The following is a 27,011-nucleotide window of genomic DNA, read 5'->3' on the forward strand; positions in this document are numbered from 1 at the left end:
ACATGGTCAGGACTTAAAAACACACGATCAACCACCTCAAGAGTCATATTTTATATGCCAAAATAAAACAGAAGTATAAGCCTTGATCTCTTGGAATTTGCTAGATTATTTTTTTAATGCTTTTGTTTTTGAGAGAGAGAGAGAGAGAGAGAGAGAGCGCGCGCGCACGTGAACAGGGGAGGGGTGGAGAGAGGGGCACAGAGGATCTGATGTGGTACTTGAACTCACCAACCCTGAGATCATGACCTGAGCCAAAGTTGGACACTTAACTGAGCCACCCAAGTGCCCCTGCTGGATTATTTCTAACCATTTCAATTTCAAACCACAGTGGAAGAAATGGACACCAAGAAAATGCAATTGCAAAGAAAAGATTCTGGCAAATGCTTTCTGCATGCAAAGGAAGAGATGGAGATTTATTAACTAGACCAGTAATTATTCCACATAACGAACATAAATTCACTATGTAAATTAAATCTATTAAATATTCATGTTTCCTGAGGAAAACAAGTGACGGTTTTTGATTACACTATCAGTTACATTAGTCAGTTTGCCTATACAGAACAATTTGGATTATTTAGAAACCAAAACCTGACGTTAAAATGTTTTTGCCTATATACCCAAATTTTTATGAGCTAATTATCCATTTTGTGGATGAGTGCATCGATGAGGCGGCAATTTTTAAAAGTTATTTTTTATTTTTAAATAATTGTGCATTAACAAAGTGCAAAAACAGCACAGAGAGGTTCTACATACTCTTAATCCAGCTTCTCCATGTAGAGGAGCAAAATTTGCCACCCCAAAAAGTGTTTCTTTGGCATGTGGATTATTTTAGGCTGTTTGCTTTCTTAAAAAAATATCCCAGAGAGCATTCTCCGCCCCCTCTCCGGACATTTACATGGTATCTAGAACTGACCACTCTTAGCATACTGATATGGATCCTTCTAATTCTTTGTGCAGGTTTTTCTTGTACTTAACACAATACAGAATATTGTATTCTGATCTTTTTTCATTTAAATAACAATAAAGTTTGAGGTAGCTCTATGGCTGGTTAAAACACCTGTCTTCTAAATAACAATAAAGTTTGGAGATTATTTTATGTCATTTATATTCCCCTAGGCTGCTTACTTTTAAGAAACAAAAGACTTGACAAGTTTTTCTTTTGTTCTTTTTCCTTCCTCCCCCCCCTTCTCCCTAGATGGTCTAAAGAAAATTAGAAGATCTGCTCCAGGAGAGAGCTATCACCAATCACCATAGATAACTACAGTATAATATGAACTAGGGGAGGTAGACAGGGAGAAACAAAGCAAGGCCTGTTTAATCAAAGTCCTCTCTGTGTCCCACTGTTTCTCAATGGCCCAACAAATATTTGTTTACCATTTACTCTTTCCATTCTTCCTGTGAATTGCCTTCCTCCCCTTTTTCTTTAAGTCCAGAATGACATATATACCTCATTTTGCCTGTCTTTGGGATCTCATGTTTATGTGGGTTCCCTGTATGTAATTAAATTTGATTTTCTCCTCTTAATCTTTCTCATATCAATTTAATTTTTAGACCAGATAGAAGAATCTTCAGGGTATCAGAAAATTTTTCCTCCCCAGCACCCGTCAAAGTAACACCTTATATAATGATGTCAACACCAGGAGACTTGACATTGGTACAACTGACAGACCTTATTCAGATTTCACCAGTTTTACACACACTCATGTATATGTGTAGAGTCACTACCACAATAGAGATACAGAACTGTTCACAAAGATCCCCCCCCAACGATCCTAACATACTGTCTCTTCACAGTCACACCTACCCCCTCTTTCCCTCATGCTCCTAACAAAAACTTTGTGATCCCTAATACTTGACAATCACTAACCTGTTGTCCAGTTCTAGAATTGTTACTCCCACAACGATATAAAGGAAATCACATGGTATATGACCTTTCAAAAAGATTTTAATTTTTTTAAATGTTTATTTTGAGAGAGAGCATGCACATGAGCAGGGGAGGGGCAGGCAGAGAGAGAGAGAGAGACAGAGAGAGAGACAGAGACAGAGAGAGAGAATTACAAGCAGGCTCCACACTGTCAGCATAGAGCATGACACAGGGCTCAAACTTACAAACTGTGAGATCATGACCTGAGCCAAAACCAAGAGTCGGATGCTCATCGACTGAGACACCCAGGCACCCCGAAGTCTTGTTTTTTTGTTTTTTTTTTAAACACAGAACTCCCTGGAGATCCATTTGAGTAGTTGCACGCATCAACAGGTTTTGTGGGGTTTTTTTGTTTTTTGCTGAGTAGTTATTCCATAGTATGGATGTACCACGATTTATTTAACGATTAATTTAGTTCTTTCTCAATTTTACCTATTTCAAATAGAACTGCTATGAAAACTTGCTTGCGGGTCTTCATGTGAAAACAGGTCCTCCTTTCTCTGAGAGGTACACCTCCCTGGAGTACAACTGCTGAATTGTTTGGCATGGCTATGTTTAGTTTTTCAAAGAAACTGCTCAACTATTTTCCAGAATGACTTTATCACTATATATTCCCATCAGCAATGTACAAAAGATCCAGTTCATCCACATTTTTGCCAGAATATAGGATTATCTTTTATTATAGCTATCTAATAGTTGTGTGGTAATATCACATTGTGGTTTAAATTTACACTTCCCGAATAGCTAAGGATGTTGGACACATTTTCATGTGCTTGGTAGAGGCTTACATAGTACTTGTTGGGAAAATGTTCATGTTTTCTACACATTGTGTAACTGGAGACTTTGTTTTTTCCTCTATCTTTAGATTGTGCATTTGGTGTCATGTCTAAGAATTCCATATCCTAGGTCCTGATAAATTTCTGGTATGTTTTCTTTTAAAAGTCATGTCATTTTATGTTGTACATTTAAATCTATGATACAGGGGTGCCTAGGTGCCTCAGTTGGTTAAGCGTCTGACTTCGGCTCAGGTCATGATCTCACGGTTTGCGAGTTCAAGCTGCACATCAGGCTCTGTGCTGTCAGCACGGAACCCGTTTCAGACCCTCTGTCCCTCCCCCGCCCCCACGCCTCCCCTGCTTGTACATGCTCTCTCAAAAATAAACATTAAAAAAAATAATAAAATGCAATACATCTATGATACACTTTGAATTAATTTTTATATAAAATGTTAGATTTAGGGGTACCTGGGTGACTCAGTCGGTTAAGCGTCTGACTTCGGCTCAGGTCATGATCTCACGGTCCGTGAGTTCGAGCCCCACGTTGGGCTCTGTGGCAACAGCTCAGAGCCTGGAGCCTGCTTCAGATTCCGTGTCTCCCTCTCTCTCTGCCACTCCCCCACTCACACACTCTTTCTCTCTCTCAAAAATAGTACATAAACATTTAAAAAAATTTTTTTAAATGTTAGATTTAGGTTGAGGTTAAATTTTTGGCCTATGCATGTTCAATTGCTCTACCACCATTTGTTAAAAAACCACTACCCTTTCTTCACTGAATTGGGTTTGAACATTTGTCAGAAATCAGTTGGCTGCACACGTGTGGCTACTTCTGGGCAGTCTAACCTGTTGCACTGATCTAGGTGTCTGTTCCTCTGCCAGCACCACACTGTATTAATTCCTATACCTATTGAAGTCTTAAAAAATGGGGTAGAGTAATTCCTCCCACTATATTACAGTTTTTCAAAATTGTTTTTGGTATTCTTGGTCTTTTGCCTTTCCATATATAATCTAGGATAAGCTTTCCATCTCCACAACAAATCTTCCTGGGGATTTAATTGGAATCGGAGCAAACCTATAGATAAATGTGGGGAGAAATTACATCTTTACTATGTTGAATCATCTAATCCCTGAAGAGAGTACATCTCTCCATTTATTTATATCTTCGATTTTTTTTCATGAGTGAGGTGTAGTTTTTACCATACAAGGCTTATACATGTGTCATGAGATGTATACCTAAGAATTTCATTTTGTTTTGGGCAACGGGTGAATAGCACAGTGTTTTTAACTATGGTTTCCAGGTGTTCTTTGCCAAGTATATAGAAAAACAGAAATAGAATTGGTTTTGGTATATTCATCTTATATTGTTGACGAACTCACTTATTAGTTCTGAAGGTTTGTTGCTGCAGATCCTTAGGATTTTGTACAGAGGCTTTCATGTCATCTATAAATAAAAAGTTTCATTTCTTCCTTTCCAACTTCTATGCTTATGTTTCCTTTCCCTGGCTTAGTGTGATCGCTTCCAGCACTAGGCTGAGTAAGTGGTGAGAATGAGGAGCCTTCCCTTGCTCCCAATCTGAGGAGAAAAGCCTTTTGAGTAAATTTTTCTGAAAAAAAAATGTAAGATCTAGGTCTAGAGCCTTTTTTTTTTTTTTTTTGCATGTCAATATCCAGTTGTACTAGCACCATTTGTTGAAAAGACCATCCTTTCTCCATTGCCTTTGCTACTTCAAGATTAGCTTTGGTCTCTCTTTTCTATTTGCTACTTAAAAATCTATTTCTGGGCTCTCTTTTTAATTGATCTGCTTTTTCTTTCACAAATACTACACTGTCTTGACTACTGTAGCTTTAAATTAAGTTCTGGAGTAATGTCAGTCTACCAACTTTGCCCTTGGTTGCTTTATTCAGCTATCCGTTAAATCAGGAGAAAAAAGTTACAATCAAAAATACATTTAGGGCACCTGGGTGGCTCAGTCGGTTAAGCAACCAACTCTTGATTTTGGCTCAGGTCATGATCTCACAGTTCATGAGTTTGAGCCCCATAGCCACACTGTCAGCATGGAGCCCGCTTGGGACTCTCTCTCTCTCTCTCTCTCTCCCTGCCTCTCCCATGCTCAATCTCTCTCAAAATAAGTAAAATAAACTTAAAAAATACAATTATACAGTCTTTCATATTTACATATGCAATTACCTTTACTGGTGCTCTATTTATTCTTATGGTTTTAGTTACTACCTAGTGTTTTCTTTTGAGCCTAAAGAACTTTTACTATTTCTTGTAGGTCAGGTTTACAAATGATGAATTTTCTCAGTTTTGTTTACTTGAGAATGTCTTTATTTGACCTTCATTTTTGAGGTATCATTTTCCTGGATACAGAATTCTTGGTAGATCATCTTTTTCTTTCATCATTTTGAGTAAGTTATCATCCTATTCTCTTCTGGTCTCCATGGTTTCTAACAAGAAGTCCACTGTTAATCTTATTAAGGATCCCTTGTACATGAGGAGTTACTTCTGTTGCTTAGGACAGTTTGATTATGTAATATTTTTGCATTTACCCTACTTGGACTTTGAGTTTCTTGGATATGTACCTTTATATTTTTCATCACATATGAGAAATTTTTCGCCACTATTTCTTCAAATATTGTATCCCTTTCTCTCCTCTCCTTCTGGGACTCCAATTAGACATATGTTGATGTGCTTGATGGTATCCCTACAGGTCTTTGAGCATCTGTTAACTTTACTCAATCTTTTTTTTTTTCTTTCTGTTCCTCAGCCTAAGTAATCTTAATGGCCCTATCCTCAAGACTGCTAATTCTTTGTTGTCTGCTCAAATCTACCAGTGAGTCTTTCCAGTAACACTGTTTTTGTTTATTGTACTTTTCCATTCAAGAATTGCTATTTGGTTCTCTCTCTTCTTTAAATTTTGAGAGAGAGAAAGCATGCAAGAGCGGGGGGGGGGGGGGGAAAGAAAGAAAGAGAGAGAGAGAGAGGAAGAGAGAGAAAGAGAGAGAAAGAGAGAAAGAGAAAGAGAGAGAGAGAAAGAGAGACAGAGAGACAGAGACGGAGAGACAGAGACAGAGACAGAGACAGAGACAGAGAAAGAGAAAGAGAGAGAGAGAAAGAGAGAGAGAGAAAGAGAGAAAGAGAGAGAGAAAGAGAGAGAGAAAGAGAGAGAGAAAGAGAGAGAGAAAGAGAGAGAATCTTAAGCAGGCTCCAAGCTCAGTGTGGAGCTCAATGCAGGGCTCAATTTCACAACCCTGGGATCATGACCTGAACTGAAATCAAGAGTCAGATGCTCAACCAACTGAGCCACACAGGCCAGGCACCCCTATTTGGTTGTCATTTTATAATTTCTCTTTACTGATAGTTTCTATTTGGTGATATTATGCTCATATTCTCCTTTAGTTTTGTAGACAGTGTCATCTCTTTGAACACATTTAAAACAGACAATTTAAACTCTTTTTCTGGTAGGTCCAACAACTCCATTTGCTCAAGGATAATTTCTATTGATTGCGTTTTTTCCCCATTGTTGATGAGCCCTCCTTTGTTTCTTTGTAGGTCTCAATTTTTTTGTTGAAAACTAAACGTTTTAAATAATGTGTCAACTCTGGAAATTAGACTTTCCCCTCCTCTAGGGTTTAACTGTTACTGTTGCAGTTTTTGTTCCTATTTGTTCAGTGAGTTTTTAGAACTAATTGTCTAAAGTCTGCATTGTTGTGTGTGGTCACTTATTCTCTGCTTGGGGTTAGCTTCGTCTTTGCTCAGGGTCTGCATATGCATTAGGGTATACCTTTAATGCTCAAGGAGTTAACAACTCTGCCTTAGCATTCAATTCCTACTTGCACAGCCTGAAACTTGGCCAGAATTGAGAGCTTAAGGCCTTGTTAGGTCTTTTTTGAGCATGTGCACAGTCCTATACATGTGCACAGCCTTCTTGATTCCCAGAAATATATTGTAGCTTTCTCAGAGCCCCTATAGACCTCTCAGTACCCCAGCTTTTCTTTTTAAGCTTTTAGGTTAGCTTTCTGTTTGTCCCAACTGGTACTCTATGACCTCAGACAGCTATGAAGTTAAACTGCCTCTAAAAGTTTTCAACAAATGCCCCCAGGAAAAAGGTTTTTTGCAGTAGGCTATCTCCAAGTCAGGTGAAAAAAAGACAAGCCTTGCAAGTGGGGTCCCTACCAGGGAACTACCAGCTAGATCAAATAATGATAATTTCTTGGGCATGAGCGTTTCAAGGAGTTCCCTCCCTGTTCTGCCTCCTTTGGTGGCTGCCAAAGCTCCTGGTTTTCACCATGATTGTGAACTCTATTTTCAAGGTTACCATGGAACTGGAGAGAGGGGGATGGGAGTGGGACGAGTGAAAATGCCACAAAGCCCACTGTCCTTAGAAAGAATCAGCACTTTTCCTGAATAAATACTTCCTGCATAGCTGTAAGCCTTTGGTTAATTTCCAGAGTCTGAAAAAGTTGATTCTATTTTTGCCAGTTTTCTCTTTGCTTTTATGGAGAGGAGAATTGTCAAAGGTCCTTACTCCTCCAATTTCGCTGGCATCATCTGCTATCTGGGACTTTTAAAATGAGATATTCTTAGAGACTAAGTAAACTGGAATCCAATCTATATTCTTTCTAGAATACAATATTTTTCCAAAATAAAAACTGCCATTTTTGAACTTTTAAAATTAAACCATGAAGAATCAAGTTCCTTCAAGATCTCAAAAGTGTCAATTCAGTTTCCAATTCTATATATCTTACCTTCCTTAAAATTTCCTTGTAACACTTTGCCTAAATTAATTTTGATACCTATTTTTAAAACAAAAAAGGAAAATTTAATTAGTGGGTTAACAGAGTAAGAGATAAAATGTGTATTAATTAAAAGTTTTAAGATATTCATCAAGGAATTTCATTAATGGAGGTTGTGTATGTAAGTATGAAAATATCCTCCGATCAGAAGTAATATCCTAATATAAATTCACTAGGCTTTCATTTAATAAAAACTTGTTATTCACCTCATGTTCATAAGAATTGATTTCATTGTTTCATACATATGAAAGAAGAAACTGAACCAGTTAGGAATAATATGCCTTTTTATGAAACTAATAAAAGCTGTGGGCTTTCTTCCTAAGAAAATGAACACATATATATAACTGTGCTTACAATTTAAGGGGTTCTTGGATACCCCATAGCCTGTAAATTAAAAAACCCTACTGAAAAAATATTATGATATTAGTGGGAAAAATAGAAAACAGATATTCAAATAATTAAAATATCTCATCTTCAGCAGAGCAATGAGAATTTAAAACATTAAAACATACAAGAGGTCTCTGACATACAATATTTTATTTCAAAAGCTAAATTGTAAATTCTGTATTTAGAATTTATCACATGTTCTTATAAAAACAATGGTTGAAGACTATTAAACTGTAAGCCTCTTAAAAATAGGTGCTCTTCTGGGGCGCCTAGATGGCTCAGTCAGTTGGGCAGCCAACTCTTGATTTCGGCTCAGGTCATGACATCATGGTTCATGAGTTCAAGCCCTGCATCGAGCTCTGCACTGACAATGGAGAGCCTGCTCGGGATTCTCTCTCTCCCTGCCCACCACCCTTGCTCAAAATAAATAAGTAAATAAAATATAAGTAATTTTTTAAAGTAGGTGCTCCTTTTGTCTGTCTTTATATTATAATGATCTAAGTAAACGGCATAAATTAGGATCTCAGGTGACCCTTTACAAAGCCTATTTTACTCAATAATGTATTTGAATACAAATTCACTAAAACAGGAAAATATATTGAGGCAATGACAAAGATCAAATAAACCATAAAGACAAAAATAAAAAAATAAAATGGAAAAATAAAAAATCAAATAGATTTTAAATTATGTGTTGCTTGAGAGACAGAATTATAACAGAACATAATAGTAAATACAGCTATTTCTAGATATTCTTATTTGAATTTATGGATTCCTTTTTGTTGTGTTAAATTTCACTTCAAAATATGTTTTCTCCTTAATACAGCATCTCCTACACTTAGCCATGAATGAAGTCATTTTTGGACCCTAAGAGTTTGTAAATGGACTGAAAGGGCAAAGGGGATAAGATGTTTTGCCTGTAGTGACTGCAAAGGTGTTAAAAGACACTGGGAGGGAGAAATTGGTCAAAGAGGTTTTATATAAATATTTATTATATATATATCTTATATAATAAAATGTATCCAACTTAAAGTAAGATAGTGTTAACATGAGCAATAAGAGGATATGAGAACACCATTGCAAAAAAGAAAAAAGGAAAAACAGGTGGGGGGATAGTGGAGATGAAATTTTGATTTTGCTTCTTGGTCATTGTGAGTCACTGTGCTAAAGACGACAGGAAAACTACATTTTGGCACCATAAATATAAAAGACAAGTTGTACATTTTCATCTGAATAACACTGAACTCTTACCCAAACCAGGTAAAATCATGAGTAATATGCAGAATTCAATTGGTATCATTTAATATGTATAGGTTGTGGCCTTACCATACAGGATCAATGAAATGACCTGGCCTTGTCTTCAGAATAGGGCTTGAAGATATTTATATAGCAAAAGCAGTGCCAAAACAATGAAGGAGTAAGCTACAATTTCAGTGACAGGCTCTCATATATTAGGTAAAGACCAGACAAACTCAGAGACAAGGACTACATGCCTACCCCTCCCCCTAAGTTTGGCATTTGACTCCCTAACTAGGTGACAATAAAAAAGAGGTTCAGCCTAGCAGTCCGAGTCTATGACACCAGAAATCCCTGCTGAAGAAATCTGTCAATAAACAACCTCAGCCAACTGAGAAAGTAATCAATTGACTCCCTGAAAATGTCTTTAGCCTGAAGAGATTTAGAATTAAGTATAACAATGAGCTAAATCAATAGAAAATTGGTATACTGAGTAACTGATTTAGACTTGTGATTTTAAACTAGACTCTTACTAAGTTCATCAACAGTAACAGAACATTTAAAGGAAATACAGATTCGACATATCCATAGGTTTAATAAACTAGGTTTACACAAAACTACCTCAAGACCCAGGAAGGTTTTATTACTGGTTGACAACTGAGGTAAAGAAAATCAAATACAGTATATTAAACTTGAATATAGGTAAAGTTTTAGGAAATATAATTAAAGCCTGCTTGGAAGTAGATCTTAAATTCTGCTAAATTTATAAAATAATTTATATTAAAAAGTAATAATAGCCATTCTAGAGTATGAGTCCGTAAGATCTAAAACCTCTGAATGTTACCATAACATCTTAAGGATTAAAGCACTTAAAAAAAATCAGTGATTCCTGTAACAACTTCTAAGAATCTTCTATAATCAGTACATGTGTAATAATAATTCAAAGGGTTAAAAAAGTACTTAAAAGTAATGATCCTGAAAAAAAGATCTACAGAAAAAGATGAACTTGGAGCTCACAGTATGTGGGATTCTACTTTCCAAAGTTAAGATAACTGGATAAAATATAAATAGGCTACTCTGCCTTAGCTTTTCCAACTTCAACTATCAATTGCATTGTTCTTGGGATAAAAAAAAAAAAGATGAAAGAAGGCTATGTATTTTACTGGAGTGTTAAAAAGCCTGAATTTAGAAGACAGGCTAGTTAGAAAAATAAATGTAATCAATTGTGCCAGCTGAAGTAGGAGCACATGGGAACTGTGGCTACACAAAACTAGGACTTAAACTGTGTAAAACTTTAAAATGCTTACATACTGTTTAAAAAGATTTGCATATAAATATGATTATCCATATCAAGGTTTTAAAACCAAGTTTTAAGTCTGGCAAGTCCTAACAGTACTGATCTTTCAAATTTTCACATATACACCCTAAGTGTCTTAAGCCTAATGTGCTATAGGAGTCTTTTAGTTCATTTAGACCATAATCCTGAAGGTGGTAAATTATGGATTTGGAGGGAATTCTTAGTTTCTTCTGAATCTGCAATTATCATTATCTTTCCCATTATTTCCCCTCCCTCCCTTCCCATCCCTTGTTCCATATCACAGGAATCAAAATTAGACCCTAAAAAAGATATATACATATATCCAGATTTCACTGATCTTCATGGTGAAAAAGCATAGGCCTAGAGCAATCCTATATGGCTTTATAACTGTAAAGGACTCGAGCTATCTTTCAAATACCATTTTCTAGAATTGACAAACTAGACTGGAATTTAAACTGTCTCCACCCACTTCCCACTATATCATACCCACCACTTCCCCACCCCCAGATGAAGGTTAGGTTGATAAATGGATTTTGGAGATGAAATAAAGCCAGACATCAAATAACTTACTTGAAATCCATCTCTTACCTTCTGTACTTAACCCTGGACTTGATGTGAACTTGGCTACATCAACAATTTTTACAGCAAATTGCTGCCCAGTTTCTCTGTTGATACATCGTCGTACAACACTGAAGGGACCCCTTAAAGAAAAAGAAGAAAAATACCAAGTTTAATTCAGTGATTTTCAGTCCCTGTTTCCCATCAGCATCTTACTGATGTTTCATTGTCTACTATGGCCATAGTTTAAGATCAAATTTAAGTAATGTAATTTTGAACATATTTTTCTATAATCCATGAGGTAAATAATTCATAAATTAGAAGTTACTAAGCCTGAATAGAACACAAATCTGCATTTCAAAATGACTTATTAAAATTTTAACTAGTATTCTTATACCCAAGGCAAATAATCTTTGTAATATTCTATACATATTATCAACATCTTAAACAAAATAAGAAATCACAGTGGTAGCGCACACAGCTTTCACCTTTTGAAGCAGAAACTTAAGTCTTCCTTGACACCTTCCCTCTCATCTTACCCACCGCCTATCTAATCTTCACTAACAAGTCCTACGGCATTTCTCTCAAATCTTTCTCAGTCCTGTCCACCTCTCTCCATGTATCATACCCTAGTTTAAGCTACTACCATCTTCTAGCAGGACTACTAAAAAGCTGGTTTCTCTCATTCGCTCTGGCAGTCATGTTTTAAAAATGAAAATCTGATCTTATGTTTCTGCTTAAAATCTCAGAAAAAGAAGGTATTTTCTTTTTTTTTTTTTATTTATTTATTTATTTTGGGACAGAGAGAGAGCATGAACGGGGGAGGGGCAGAGTGAGAGGGAGACACAGAATCAGAAACAGGCTCCAGGCTCTGAGCCATCAGCCCAGAGCCTGACACGGGGCTCGAACTCCCGGACCGCGAGATCGTGACCTGGCTGAAGTCGGACGCTTAACCGACTGCGCCACCCAGGCGCCCCGAAAGAAGGTATTTTCAATGCATAATATTTAGTTAAGAACCAAAACACATGAATAATTCCCAAATAGGAAAATACACCCTAGTAGAATCAGGTCAAAAGATTTGAAGAGGCACTTCACAAAGAGAAAGCCCTGCATGACTTTGTCCCAACAACCTCTCCAGTCTCACATGAAGTCACAGAAAAACCTATTTTCCTTAAACATCAAATTAGAATTGTTCTAAATTGCCAATGGAAAGGAAGTAATTTCTACCAGGAGAGCCACTGACCCAAGTCATTTGAGTCATCCAGCTCTCTCCCTAAATTGGTGGCTCTCAATACTGCCCATACAATTGAATCAACTGGGATGATTGTTACATACCCACAGTTCCTTGTGATTAATGGTTATCAAATATCTGAACAAAAGATAATCCAAAGATTCATTTGTATATGCTTGGATTGACTATTGAATAATACAGAAGGCAACAGCAATATACTGTAGCTTATTTGAAAACGAGTGTGGTTTAGGTCATTAAATACACATACACGTATACACATGCATATTCCCCTCTCTGCTCAGGAAAAAAAAACACCCTCATTGGTCACTTACACTGGGACACCTGTGATATTGTTTGCCTCAAAGAAGGTTTGTCTTTCTCTCAATCAGGAGACAAGGAAAAGAATGTCATCTAACCCAGACTGAAACATTTCTCTAACATCATACAAATTAGTTGATTTCACGTGCCATCATCAGAACATCAATTACACCACAGCCTCAAATCTCTCTCTTCAAGCAATCTAACAAAGCTCAACTGGAAGGAAAAAAACAGTAATAATGGGCCTTTCAGAACTCTGAAGAAAGAGGACCTTTTTTGATAACTACTCAAAAATATTCAAAGATTTTCCTCCAAGAGAAGACAATATAACAGTGAGGCAGGACTCCCACAAACGTTTTCATTCTCAATCTGGATGTCTTACTTGTGATTACTTATCCTGACAACAGCAAGCAATTTCAGGAAATGCTTAATGTAATTGGTTTTTGTCCACACATAAACCCTTGGGATTCTATTTATATATACATTTGTGTTGTGTGCTTCAATTCACTACATCTTTTTGGAAATGTTCCAAGATCTGTACGTGGGATTATTCGTGGACAATAGAGTCTTTTTTTTTTTTTTTTTTTTTTTTACTTTTTCCTGTTTGAACAAAGGTAAAGAAGAAAGCATAGCTTCTCTCTCCACCCTTTTAGTAACAGTAAAATGAAGAAAGAGAGAAAGGGGAATACAGAGGGAAAAAAACCGAGAAAGGTGTCTAAATCTGTGAATAAAAATAAAAAACCAAATCCTCAATTCTTTAGGCTAATTTTATAATGTGAGGGAAGGAAAATGAGTTCACTTATGAACTACCAATGACCTGAAGACAGGTCAAAAGCAAAGCATTTCAAGGATCTGTCCCTCAGTGGCACCCAGGGAATTAGAAAAGATGAATCAAATTTAGTACACACAAAAGACAAACATACCTAACGTTTTTTCTTATGATTTAATCCACCAACTAGAAACTCAATGGAAACTGATAAAAATTCAAATGAGTATACAGTGTTTATAATTTTAGCAGGATCTGAGCACACTTATTTGGTTGACAGGTTAAAGACAGGCAAGCTATGAAATACTCTGGCTGGGTTTCCCATCTTAAAAAAGAGGGTGTGGGGCGCCTGGGTGGCGCAGTCAGTTAAGCGTCCAACTTCAGCCAGGTCACGATCTCGCGGTCCGTGAGTTCGAGCCCCGCGTCAGGCTCTGGGCTGATGGCTCGGAGCCTGGAGCCTGTTTCCGATTCTGTGTCTCCCTCTCACTCTGCCCCTCCCCCGTTCATGCTCTGTCTCTCTCTGTCCCAAAAATAAATAAACGTTGAAAAAAAAATAAATAAAAAAAAGAGGGTGTAATAAAGTATAATACAGTAAATGTTTTATACTTATTAATTATACGCGAATGATATGTTAAGCAACAGCAAAAGCTCAGGAGGCCTAGGTCTCACCATGTATCTGGCCTAAATTCTTTGATGCTTGAAATTTCATCCTTGCATTTAGTCTATGGTGCAGCTCATTCCTGAGTATTTATGTGGGGGAAAATATTGACAGATAGTTGTAAGCCATGATCATAGATGACTATCTTTCTCATGTTTCTACTAATCCTAGCCAGCGTGTTAATCAAAATGAAATAAGATAACTGATAGCATTTCACATTTGATAAAATAGACATTCTTTATTCAACTCTTTTAGAGCAGTGAATTTTGATAGGGATTGTGGCACAAGGTTCCATGAGGCAGGTGGTGGCTCGCAGAATTCTGTTTTTAAGTAAAAGGTCAATTAAACCAGAATATGTTGCAAGTGAATATTGCTATACCATGGCCTAAAGTTTTGAAAAGAATGCAGCTGTGTCTCTTTGCAGACAGAGTCGTCTCCTCTGGTTCTCATTTATGTGAAAAAAGGTTAAGTCTAGGAAATAAGCAATTTTGATAGCAACAGTAAATCCATCCAAAAAGGAGACCAGAATTAAGTGAAATCAGGCTAGAATATAGTATGTTGGTTTCCAGGATAATAGGACAGATTTAACACAATGCATCTAATTTATCTTCCTCCCCAAACCCCTTTCAAATGATACCAAAGGGCTTATTTTTTTTTTCAACGTTTATTTATTTTTGGGACAGAGAGAGACAGAGCATGAATGGGGTAGGGGCAGAGAGAGAGGGAGACACAGAATCGGAAACAGGCTCCAGGCTCTGAGCCATCAGCCCAGAGCCTGACGCGGGGCTTGAACTCACGGACCGCGAGATCGTGACCTGGCTGAAGTCGGACGCTTAACCAACTGCGCCACCCAGGCGCCCCAGGGCTTATCATTTTTTAAAAAGGACTGGGAGAAAGGAGAGGTGATAATAGTAATAATCAAATTTGAGGAAGCAAAAAAGCAGATAGAATAGTAACTGACTTAGCAGACTCAGGAAAGCTGAAGGACAAACAGAAAAGAGGGAACGTTCAAAACCAAACCCATTCATTTACACTCCAGGTTCTTCAAGAAGCTCTTGAACTGGCAGCACCAGATAACCCTGAACTAGAGGTTAAGAGAGTGGGGCTAAAAGAACAAGGTTTGAATGAAATGAAATCTCTAAAGCAGCAGGTAGAGTGGTAGATCCCCTCCATACCCATACTCCATACCACTGAGCAACTGCGCTACCGCCATCCTATCAGAGGCCCATTCTCTAGAGAGGGTAGAACATAGGGTCTGAGAATCTGGGGGGGGGGGGCACAAGGTAGTTAAGGAAGTGGTTACTAGTAAGTGGAAAGCAAGGGGATTGAGTGATCACTCAAATTGTATGTAGACAATCCCAGCCCCTTTCTCCTTAACAAGGGGGAATGTTAGAAGCTAGAGCTTTATCCTTCAGGTAGGAGAAAGATTTTCTGTTGCGTTTTATGACCAGCCCAGAAGGAAAGATCTATAGATAATGACTTGAACTGCTCAACGAGCTCTGCCCACAAATTCAGAGCTCTCAATCAGCTTTCAATTCATCTCCTGCAGGGTTTCCAACCTCAGCACTACTGGCATTTTGGCCTGGCCTGGATAGTTCTTTCTTGTAGGAGGATGTCCCCTGCATTGCAGGATGCTTAACAGCAATCTCAGCAGCACCCCTTCACCCAGTTTTGACATCCAAGAATGTCTCCAGACATTTGTCCCCTGGGGTGGGGGGGGGGGGCAAAACTGGCTCCAATTGAGAACCACTGCTCTAGTATTAATCATGAGTAGACAACCAAACTCCCAAAACATCTGGAGAATAGTCTCTAATTTGGAAGACCAAAATCTCAAAACAAACAGAATGAGCAACCAAAAGGAAGCAGACTAAACAAGATAAAAAACTTCAAACTACTATTAATATCCTAAGATATTACAACTATCAAACAAAAACAGAACTTTCAGAAAATATAAAAAGGGCTCTTGAAAAATAAACACCTTGAGAAATTTAAAACTCAACAGAAGGGCTAGAAGATAAAGTTGAGGAAATGCCCCAAAAAGTAAAGCAAAAAGAACAAAAGAAATGGAAGGAAGAACTCAAAAGAATAATACAAAAAATTTCCCAGAACTTAAATCATGAGTTGCCCAGGTTTAAAGGACCCACCAAATACTTTGCACATGCCACCTGTGGAATTTAAGAGCCAGATTCTCAGAAGTGGAGGTAAGGGTGTGCTAGTAGGGGAGTATGATATGGTTCACACACCAAGATCAGGAACCAGAATGGCTTCTGATTTCTCAGTGGCAACATGAAAAGCAAGAAGATGACAGAGCAACACCTTCAAAGTCATGAAGGAAATTTCTAACTTTTAATTCTATATCCAGCCAGAAAAACCAATAATCATAAGGATGATTTCAGACATGAAAGAGATCAATAAATTACCTGCAGTACATACTTCGTGAAGAAATTATTTTAAGATATGTTTGCCAAAACAAGAGACTAGATCAGCAAAAAGGGCGCCAAGTGATGGCAAAGAGGAGATCCAACCAACACAGGAGATACATAAAAGGAACCCCCAAGAGGGTAACGAAACAGGACCTCTGGCTGACAGCGGGGTGTCAAGGAGAGGTTAACTAGTCCAGACTGGGAGCTATCAAAGGTTTCCCCTGCCACCTTTTCAACCTCAAAACAGAAGGACTGGGGGTGCTGGGCCCATTCTTCCATTTTGTTTCTTCCAGCCAGGGGCTGATAAGATTTCTGCTCTTCTCTGCTACCTGGAGAGAAGATGCTCATTTCACTCCATAGCAGTGTTCTCCTTTGGTATATTCCTGAGAGCTGGAGGCAGTGGACTGAAAAGCAGGAAAATGCAGGGCAGCCCAAGCCTCCTGACCTTATTCCTGTAGAACAGTAAACCAGCCCCATACCACAGCACTAATGTCCTGCCTGTGAGGAGCCCCACATCCTGGGATTTAGCTGCGCCCTTGCCATTCGACTTCCCAGAAGGGGCTCCTATACACTCTCAGGGTATCTGAAGCCAGACTGTGAACAAGAGGTTCTGTTCAGCTTCTCTCCTCCTGAGAGTCTTCGTACAATAGTGGTAATATTGCCCTGTCCTACTTGGTTTGTAAAGCCTAAAAAATATGCTTTTTAGGCATACATACCTAGGTGGTAAAGCTATAAAGAAAATCAAAAGAAATGATTAACATAAAAGCCAGATAGTGGCTATGTGGAGAGGGAGGCTGTGATTGGGAAGGGGCACGCAAAGGGCTTTTAAAGGTACTAATAATATTCTATTTCATAACCTGGATGATGGATTCATCAGTTTTCGTTCCACTATTATTCTCCAATACACACACACTTTACATACTCCTCCATACATACATTTCCCAGTTAAAAAAATGTTTTTAGTAGTTCAGAGTCACAACCTTAAGATCTTGCTAACCAAAGGTCTTAATTTTTTTACATATCTGTACAAATTATTTAAGTGACTTGATATCTATAAAAGAAAACAGTGTTTGCATCTCAAACATAATAAAGTCAATATGAATTATATTCATTGTAATGGAGTGAACTCTCTGTGCATATCACAGGACTAGAAGCTTCATTACTTTATAATGAATTGTGCAATGTACCACAAGGGATACAGGAAAATCATGAACAAAAAAGAACCAATTAACAAAAGGAAAGAGGAGGATGGGGTAAGTGAAGACCAAGTACAAATTCATATTATATACATATATATAAAAATATATACACACATATTTGTAAATATATACATGCATACACATACAGTTGACGTGCAGTCAATCCTCATTATTTGTGGAGTATTTACAAAGTCACTTACTAACATTTGTAACCTAAAATCAATACCCACTGAACTTTCAGTCTTTGGCAAACACATACCTAAAAGCAAAAAATTTGAGTCACCTGATGTGGATGTTATTAGCTAAGGGTGAATGAGGTGACACTCTGCCCTCTTGTTTCAGCTGTCGTACTGTAAGCAAGTGTCCTTTTTGCCATTTAGTGCATTTTTTCACATTTTGTGCTTTTTGTTGCTAATTTTCATTCTTTAAAATGGCCTTCAAGTGTAGTGCTGAAGGGCTGTCTAGTGTTCTTAAGTGCAAGAAGGCTATGAGGTGCCTTAAGGAGAAAATACATGTGTTAGATAGGCTTCATTCATAGAATGAATTATAGAGCTGTTGGTCAGGAGTTCAATGTTAATGAATCAACAATATATATGAAATAAGGGATCTTTAAACAAAAATACACATAAAACAAGTTATGTATTGATTTGGTTGAAGAAAATGTGACCAAAGACTCACAGGAACCTAACCCTGTATTTCCCCTAGGGGCAATGGTTCAGCCTTCATTCAGTGTTCATGGCAACTTTATAGAACATAACCACTGCAAATAATAAATATCATCTGTATGTGTGCATATGTGGATATGCACACATGCATATATGTATTAATATTATGTAATATATATTTATAATATATATTAAGGTATTTAGAATATAAACTCAAGGAGTACCTGGTATATACTGGACCCTCGATAAATATTTGGCGAACAATGTATCAAAAATAAACTAGGAATGAGCAAGCCACTGTGATATAAAATTTATATCACACAATCTTACCCATGTATATAAAACTGAAAAACTATGGTATTTCTACTTACCTGTTTCTCTACCCATTTACTAAGTCTCTCTCTTCCTACTACTTTCTATACAGTTCTGATGTTAGTTGAGGGAAATAAATGGCAGGTGAGTAAAAAGGAAACAAAGTGAAAATATAGTAATAATGACATTAGCAGTAAGAATAAAATCTTACGAACTACATTTTATAGACACAAATATATAAACAATAGCTAATAAAGACAATGATGGTCTTTTCCTCTTATTTCAATGCCGTTAGTCATTGCCACTAAGGAAGAGCTCATACATATCATTCCATCAAGAAATCTTTCCCCTGTTTTCCTGTAGCTTTGTGGTAGTGATAGGAGAGGGATGTAGTTCTGACACTTTTTTTCTCTTTAATACTACAGGTACCCCCCTCCATCCTCCAACACACACACTTACATATACATACCAAGCTGGGTTACTTTAGTTACAGTGACTAAACCAAAGGAAAAAACTTTGCCTAATCATAGCTACTGCCAAAGAAACACACATGATGTGGAAAATTATTAAAATCAAAGTCTCAGGAACTGTTGCCTTGAATTTTAACAATTAAAGAGCTGACAGAGGAATTAAGCTCAGTACAATTCAGACTGTTCCTTGAAAATAGAAAGGGGAGGCTTATTTGAAAAAGTTGGTTGTAGATCTCCAATAAGCTAACAGAACAAATCTAGCTCAACTGTCAAAGCTGAGTAATTCAAAGAGTTAAGACTAACATTTACTAATTCAGTACTTGTATTGGCATAATTAGTACCTCTATCAAACCCTGTGAAAAGTTCAGTGAAAAGTTTAGGAGATCTTTCTTTAGATGTTATGTAGCATACCATTCTCTGGTCTGAATCTACATAGGATATATTCACCACTTCTTCAAGAGGTCTGCAGGGTACATATAGCAATTCCTGCTAATCCAAAAGTTCTGGAAAACTTGATTGATATGTGTGTGTGTGTGTGTGTGTGCATGTGTTTGAAGGGCTGGGGTTAAGGCCATGGTAGAAGCATATGGACTCTTGGTCTTTGTTAGCTCATATATGATGGAGCATGTATCGAGAGACTTGCTAACAGAAGAAAAATACTTTCATAATAGATATGAAACATAGGAAGAAGAACAAAGGAGGAAAAAAAGGAAAAAATAAAACATATGAAGAAGTATAAAGTAAACACATCCCAAAGTAAGAAATTTGACTTGGTTGTACATACTTAGGCCTTTTTAGCTAAATGCATAAAGAACTTTCAGGTTATTGGTTACCAAACACGGACATTAAACAAATTCTATTGATATTTGCACATCTTATTCATTTACCTCATTTTCCCCAACGGAAAGATCCCTGTTCCCCCCCCCCCCCCCCGCACAGTGCAGACTATTTTAATAAAAGATTAATAAAGCAATCTTTGCCCTCAAGAAACACCTAATCTTAACAGATTGTTATTGGTACATACACATAATCTTAGTATGCTATAGAACAAGGTATTAAAATAGTATAATACCTCAGGGTTTATTATCTGTGGATAGGAAGGCAGTCAGAGAAAGCCTCTATGAGACAGACACTTAGGAAGGCTTAGAAAGATAAATACATTTTTCACACCAACAAGGGAAAGGGGAAAATTCAAGAAATTAGTAGTAGCATGTAGAACAGCCTACAGCCAAGTCAAAGCATGGTTTGTACTAGATACTAGAAGCTATCTGGTGTTACTGGTGTGAAAAATCGGAGGGAAAGAAGCGGCTAGAAAAAAAAGGGGGGGGGGGGCAGAAGAAGGTACGTTGAGGGGGTGAGTATGGGCCAGTTAGGAAGTTACCCCATTAGCCCAAGCCTGAGGTGACAAACACCTAAACCAATACACTAGAGGCAACTGAGATACTTAAATCGACAAAGTAGTGAATGATTAGCTTGGGGGTCAGTTGAAAGAATGACTTACAGATTTCTGGCAACAGTTACTAAGTAAATAATGACACCATCAAATAAGGGAGGAGCTATATGAGAAAGAGTGAGTACAAAGCTTAAAAGGAGACACGGGCCTGTGAGTTGTTTGTTTGTTTATTTTTGAGAGAGAGACAGGATGTGAGCGGAGGAGGGGCAGAGAGAGAAAGAGAGAGAGACACAGAATCCGAAGCAGGCTCCAGGCTCTGAGCTGTCAGCACAGAGCCCTAGGTGGGGGCTTGAACTCACAAGCTGGGAGATCATGACCTGAGCCAAAGTTGGACGCTTAACCGACTGAGCCACCCAGGCCTCCTGGCTGTGTTTTGAAAATACTGATTTCCAAAATATTGATTTCCACAAACTATCCAGGCAGAGATCTATAGAGGACGATTAGACAGGAATATAAAGTTCAAGGAAGGGATCAACATGCAGATGATGAAGACAACACCAATTACCATTTACAGCATACCATTTGCCAAGCATGGTAAGAACCTTATATGGATTCTCTATTTGTAATATATATCATTACTTATCATAACAGCTAAGAAACTATTGGCCCCCATTTTATAGATTAGGAAAACCGAGGCCAAGCCAGGTTGCCTAGGCCTAGACAGACAGTGAGTGGTAGAGTCAGGACTGGAACCAACATATGGAACTCCAAGATCTAAGTTCTCAGTCTCCACACTCCCTAAAGGAGGCATGAGTGAACAAGAAGGTAACTGAAGCCACCGATGTGAATGAGAGTCCTTAAGAGTACAGACCAAAGAAGAGTCCCAGAAAACATGAACATATCCCCCCATTTCTCCAAAGGGAACTGCTGGAATCTCTGCCAAAAGACTACAAGAAGCCCAGAAAGAAAAATAAAATTGCTAAAGGCAGGCTCTTTAGAACACAGTATTTTATAGAAATAAACACAAAGACCAAGTGCTTAGCGGGCTCTGCCCTAGGCACAAACACAAAGATTCTCCCTATTCTTCTCAAGGCTGGCACAAGAAAAGCAAAATTTCCATTTTTAAATTAAGAGCTGCACATTCACATTTTGCTATTTTTCTACATGTGGGACTATATATCAGAAACTGGCCCAATGAAAATATTTAGTGGGGAAACAACTGTTTGGAAACTTGCTCCTGACTTTCTACTAGTGTTCATGAACTTAATTACTTAAAACTAGTACTAAAATTATCACAGTTGTCAAATTCTGCGTGCACTGTCTAATCTTTATAAACTGAAACTAAAAATTACAGAAGTCTGGCAGCATGAAGTTATACTGTAAATCATATTTATAAAACAAGTGTGTGCTGTTAACATGTCACTAACATGGTTTTCCAAATGCTACCTTATTCCTCTAATAGTATTGTTGCCTGCTATTAACTAATATTTGGGCCGAGAAATTACTATCTTCATTACTAGGGTTTTTTGTTTTGTTTTGTCTTTTGCCAGCGATACTTCTGTATCATAGTACTGTTAATCTCTTCCCACTCACAACTACATTTTATGGATCTCCCTAACAAGTTAGATCTAGTTCTGAAATGAAATTATCTCATGTAAATTACATAAATTAGTGAAAGAAACCTCAAGGCCAGCGATACACTCCTTTCTCTGTTATTCATTTTAGTTGCATTCGGATTATGCAAAGTTTACACAGTAGCACAGAAACAAAAACGTATTTGGCTAACACTCTCAATTGGGGTTTCCCACATTGGCATCTTGTGGAGTCCTGAAGGAATAAAAGTTTCTCTGTCAAGTTTGGTCAACAGCATATGAAATACCCCCCCAACTGCACCCCATGTCCACATTAGACGTCAGCAGCTAAGTCTTGCAGTCGGAAAACCATCACTCATGTTGCACCTATCACTAGTGTTCCCTGAAAAACCTATTGGACACGATGATCTAGATTTTAATATTTATAATACTACAAATTGCAAAGCTGTAATAGCTATGAAATAGTCTGATTTCAAACTTTTTTCTGAAACGAACACTCTCCCACCCAAACACAGCATATAAATTGTTGTTTAAATTCTTACAGCAAGGGAGATAATCCAATTGTTTGCTCAGTAAAGGATGGAAAAGATTTAACTATGCAATTTAAATGTCTATTCATTAATACTCCCAAAAGTAATTTGCTTTTTACAATTGTTAATATAAGCATATTCAGCAGGCAATAATGTAACCTCTGGTCTTTTAACCAAAAAACAGTTAACAAAAAGGCAAAGCATACAAAGGAATAAGCATTTATACCTAATTACCCAGCTCAGTGCAGGGCAGCAGAAAATAGGTTTTGAATCATAATTGTAGTAATCAGTTTCTAGGTCTAAAGGAGATGATCTGGAAAATAACTGCTTTAGGGAAAAAAAAATCAGAAAATAAGAGTATAAAATAAGTGGATATAAACTGTTTAGGCAAGATAGTAAAATTGAATATTCAAACAGTTGGGGAATTTTTCAAGTTAGGTAAGAAACCAAAGTCCCTGAATGTTACAAAGAATATGCAAGTCAGTAATGCATAGTTAGTAATTTTTAACCAGTTTCCCAAGGGTGGATCAACCTTTCAGTGGCTCATGTAAGGATTTCCTTTTAATCAATAAGGCACACAACACAGAGGACAAGAAGAGGAAAGGACCATCGTATCCCTCAACGTGTCTGCAAGTAAACTCCTGAGCTTTTTAATCTCCCTTCTCCCGATCCCAGTTGAAGGCCAAGTACACATTTCCTTCCAGTTCCTTAGCCAAAAATTATGGTGCCATTCTTGATCCCATTCCTTCACATTCCAATTCCAATTCATTAGGAACTGCTCCTGGCTCTATTTTGCTGAGATCTTTATTTTCATTTGTTTCAAGAAAATCTGTAGCCAACTGTTGGAACAATTTTATGACAGCTGAATTAAAACTCCCATGAGATAATTCCAATATCGGATTCAAGTCAGTGCTGGCCTAGGTAGAAGGTCTTTTCTCATTCAAATTGTGGTTTTCCTGGTGCTTAGCAAATATCTCGGACATTTTGGTCTCTATTAGGCTCTTGATCAAAGAATCTTCTATTTTAGCAGGCAGTCACCCTGTTTAGGTTTACTATGGAAGTTCTTGGGTTCTTTTCCGGGCTTTAGTTCCAGTGACAGTTGCTTAGTTTTCTGAATCCTTACAATGCCGTTTTGGTCTGCTTCCTTTTTCTGGTGCTAAGGCTCCCAGTCAGTCCCTGCTGACGTCATCTGCAGGGACAAAAGGTGCCTCCCAGGACCACTGGCTATCCCTGGGCAACCTTGGAGAAGGAGGGGCTGGTCAGAAGAGGGAAAACAAATGACCACTGCTGCTACCATAGCCACCTACAGATCAGCCTGCCTGCTGGGCCAGTTGTAGAGCCAAGGCTGGTATAGCCTGGCCTTTGTTCTTGTTGCTGTTGTAGGCAGATCAGGCGACTGGGGCCTAGGTTGTGGCACGGGGGCTGAAACGGACAGGGCTTTGATGCTGCTGGCAGATCAGACCACCCACCAGGGGCGTTCTTGCTAGGGCTGTGGACAGATTAGACTGCCCACCAGGCTCCAGGTGTGGAGTCCCACTAAGTCTCTGTAGACCTTCCCCTTTCCTGGTCCTTTGACTAGAGAAAACAGGTTTTTGCTTCTGTTTTCTATGCCTTTTGGTTGTTCTCGGTAGTAGGTCTCTCTAGCACCCAGTCCAGGAGTAAATGGAAGGAAGAAAAGAAAACCCAGTGAATTTACCACGTGGTTATTCCTCAAGTACTGCTACTTTACCTTCTTCCCAATTCTGAGTCCTTTTATTGCTGTCACTTAAATAATTTCCAAGGCATTGATAGTTGTACTTCTAGGAAAGGGGCAAGAAAAAGTGAGTCTAAACTATCTTGCCCCAGAAATGGAAGTTGGTGCATTTTCAACCTCTTGCATTCTGGCTGGTGTTTGGAGTCCATTGTATTCAAAATTAGGGGATGAGTTACAGGTCTTTTATGTCCAATGTATCCAGTGAAAAAATAATAGCCATTAAACTTGTCAGGTCTATGCTATAGCATTCCGTGAGTCCTGGCTCAGAATTTTAAAGTCTCAAGCAAGTAACTGATGTTTCTCAACCTTTTGGGGTTTGGGGAATACTGAAGTAGCCAAAGTATACTAGAATAGGGGTACCTTTTCTGTGGTCTCCACACATAGGTGTGTGAGTAGACGCATGCATACTCATACACTCACTCACCTTCACAGCCATCTGGAGTCTAAAAGGAGATCTAAGATACTAGAATCTCTTCAGTGTACTTCAGTCATGGCACATTGGTTGGAAAATGGTGTTTTTAATAATCTCCTTATTTGATCTTACATATTATTGAAAGGAAGAAAGTTAGGGGTTACACGAATCCACATAAATAAGGTTATACATAATTGAAGATCAGCTCTTAATAAAGGATCTGTTGGGTGACAAAACGAGTTCTTTGGACAAGGATTTTTGCTTATCCACTCTGTATCCCTAGTATATAGAACTATGGATGACATTATGCTAGAAGAAACTCAATAAATGTTTTCTGGATGGACAAATGGACAAATAAACCCATTTTAGGATGCACAAACAGGGGTGTCATCTTCAAGACACATTATGTAGTTATATTTTACTTCATCTAAACTTAGCTTTCTAGCTCTTTAATCTCTGGGAGATTTTCCTTTCTCTAGTAGAAATAAAACTTTTAATTTGTCAATGCCAATTACTGAAAGGCAGGCAAAAGTTGTAAAATCATACAACATGTGCATTTTTAAATACTTCTTCAAAAATAAATTCTTTTGTTTTACTAGAGATGTTGCGTGCCAATTCAAAATCCTTCTAATGCTACCATAATTAAAACTCAAAAAGCAGACTTTTTTTACTTTTAACATGTGGTAACATCTGTTCTTAAACACTTTGTTTTAATGATTTAAAACAGACCTTGTAAACTTGAGGCATTTTACAAAAGCAGTATCTTGTAATGGCAGAGACCCAAATATAGCTCCTCAAACTCAGAAAGCTTTTCAACCTAGAAGTTTATAAAATCAGCTGTGATAATGATTAGCTCAAAATTCAAGCTTTTTGTTTATTTGAATGTTTAAACAGTTTACGAAAAATTTCAGTTTGTATAATCTGACAAGATTAAATAGGAGCCTCAATCACAATAGTAGTTTACCATAAGATATAACCAAATGGAAATAAATGATTTCTTTTATCCATATGATCACTTTTTTGCATGAAATTACAAGTAAATAAACTCAATTAAGACTTAGAAGACAAAGAAACTTCACAGCTCCTAATTAATGCCGGATTGAAGACTAAATTTTAAGCACAAGCTTAAATCTGCAAATAGACCTAAGATGAGATCATGAAATTAGAAACCTTTTATAACCAATGACTATTCATCAATCCATTAAAAATCAATACATATGCAATTACTATTTACTGTCCCTTTTTTTTTTTTTTTTAACATTTATTCATTTTTGAGAGTGAGAGACACAGAGCATGAGCGGAAGAAGGGCAGAGAGGACACAGAATCCGAAACAGGCTCCAGGCTCTGAGCTGTCAGCACAGGGCCCGACGCGGGGCTTGAACTCACAGACTGCGAGATCATGACCTGAGCTGAAGTCAGACGCTCAACCAATTGAGCCACCCAGGCACCCCAACTATTTACTGTCCCTCAACCAAAGCCTGTATTTTATAGCAGCCTTTAAGGAAAAAAATGAGGAATGAAGCATGAAGAGTATCTAGCACCCATACAAAACAGATGGGTTGAGATCACAAAAAAGAACAAGATGTTTTTAATGTATGAATTTTTTAGGCAGCTCCAATGAGTGACCACTGAAATTTCCAAAGGGAAAGAATTATTCTACTAGCCAAGAATCCTTGCACATTAAAATAGCATAATGAACTTACAACTTCCTTTTGGTATGCCCAAGCAACCAAGAAGTACAAACACTCCAGCTGCAAATATCCCTTGAGTATGAAAAAGTCCCTTTCAGGAGAAGTCACTTTAACTCTTAATGCACTAACTTTTCCTCTTTGAATCAAAGCCATCACAGCATAAACAGAGCATGGGCTTCAGAATTCAAAAGACTTGGGGCTGAATCCTGGATCTGCCCCTCACCATGATGACCTTTGGCTAGTTATTCAGTCTCTGTGCATCCACTTTATTTAAACTTTAAAACAGAGATAACAGCTACTTCACAGAGTTCTGAGGGGATAAGAGAAGGCATAAAGGGCTGTGCCTGGCACATATGCACAAGAGGGGACTTCTTCAGGGGGTCATCTGTTACAAGCATCTCTTTACTCCTCCCCTATAAAAGATGAGACGTCTCCTATACTACTAAGGTGCCATTTCACTATCAAAACTAAAAGTCAGGAAAGAATTAGGGAGAGTTCTGCTTCTAATAAGGGTGAAATAGGTAACCAGGACCAACCTTTCTACAGAAGAACAAAATAAAACCTGGATACACACACACACTCTCTCTCTCTCTCTCTCTCTCTC

The 27,011-nt window shown here is 37.8% G+C and overlaps 1 protein-coding gene across 15 annotated transcripts in view; it reads right to left on the reverse strand.

Annotated features, from left to right (window-relative positions):
• Nucleotides 1-27,011, reverse strand: part of CASK (calcium/calmodulin dependent serine protein kinase) — a 355,071-nt gene that overhangs the window by 276,976 nt on the left and 51,084 nt on the right. For 8 of the 15 annotated variants that reach the window (XM_040468986.1, XM_040468996.1, XM_040468993.1 and 5 more), the window contains exon 2: nucleotides 11,024-11,136. In XM_040468986.1, coding sequence (XP_040324920.1) covers nucleotides 11,024-11,136 — 113 coding nt within the window. Of the gene's footprint in view, nucleotides 1-11,005; nucleotides 11,137-27,011 lie in introns of all 15 variants that reach the window. The other 7 variants (XM_040468984.1, XM_040468995.1, XM_040468992.1 and 4 more) reach the window with 1 other exon arrangement.

Source organism: Herpailurus yagouaroundi, unplaced genomic scaffold, assembly GCF_014898765.1.
Source record: "Herpailurus yagouaroundi ecotype Mexico unplaced genomic scaffold, PumYag 67793, whole genome shotgun sequence".
In the NCBI taxonomy this organism is placed as follows: domain Eukaryota; kingdom Metazoa; phylum Chordata; class Mammalia; order Carnivora; family Felidae; genus Herpailurus; species Herpailurus yagouaroundi.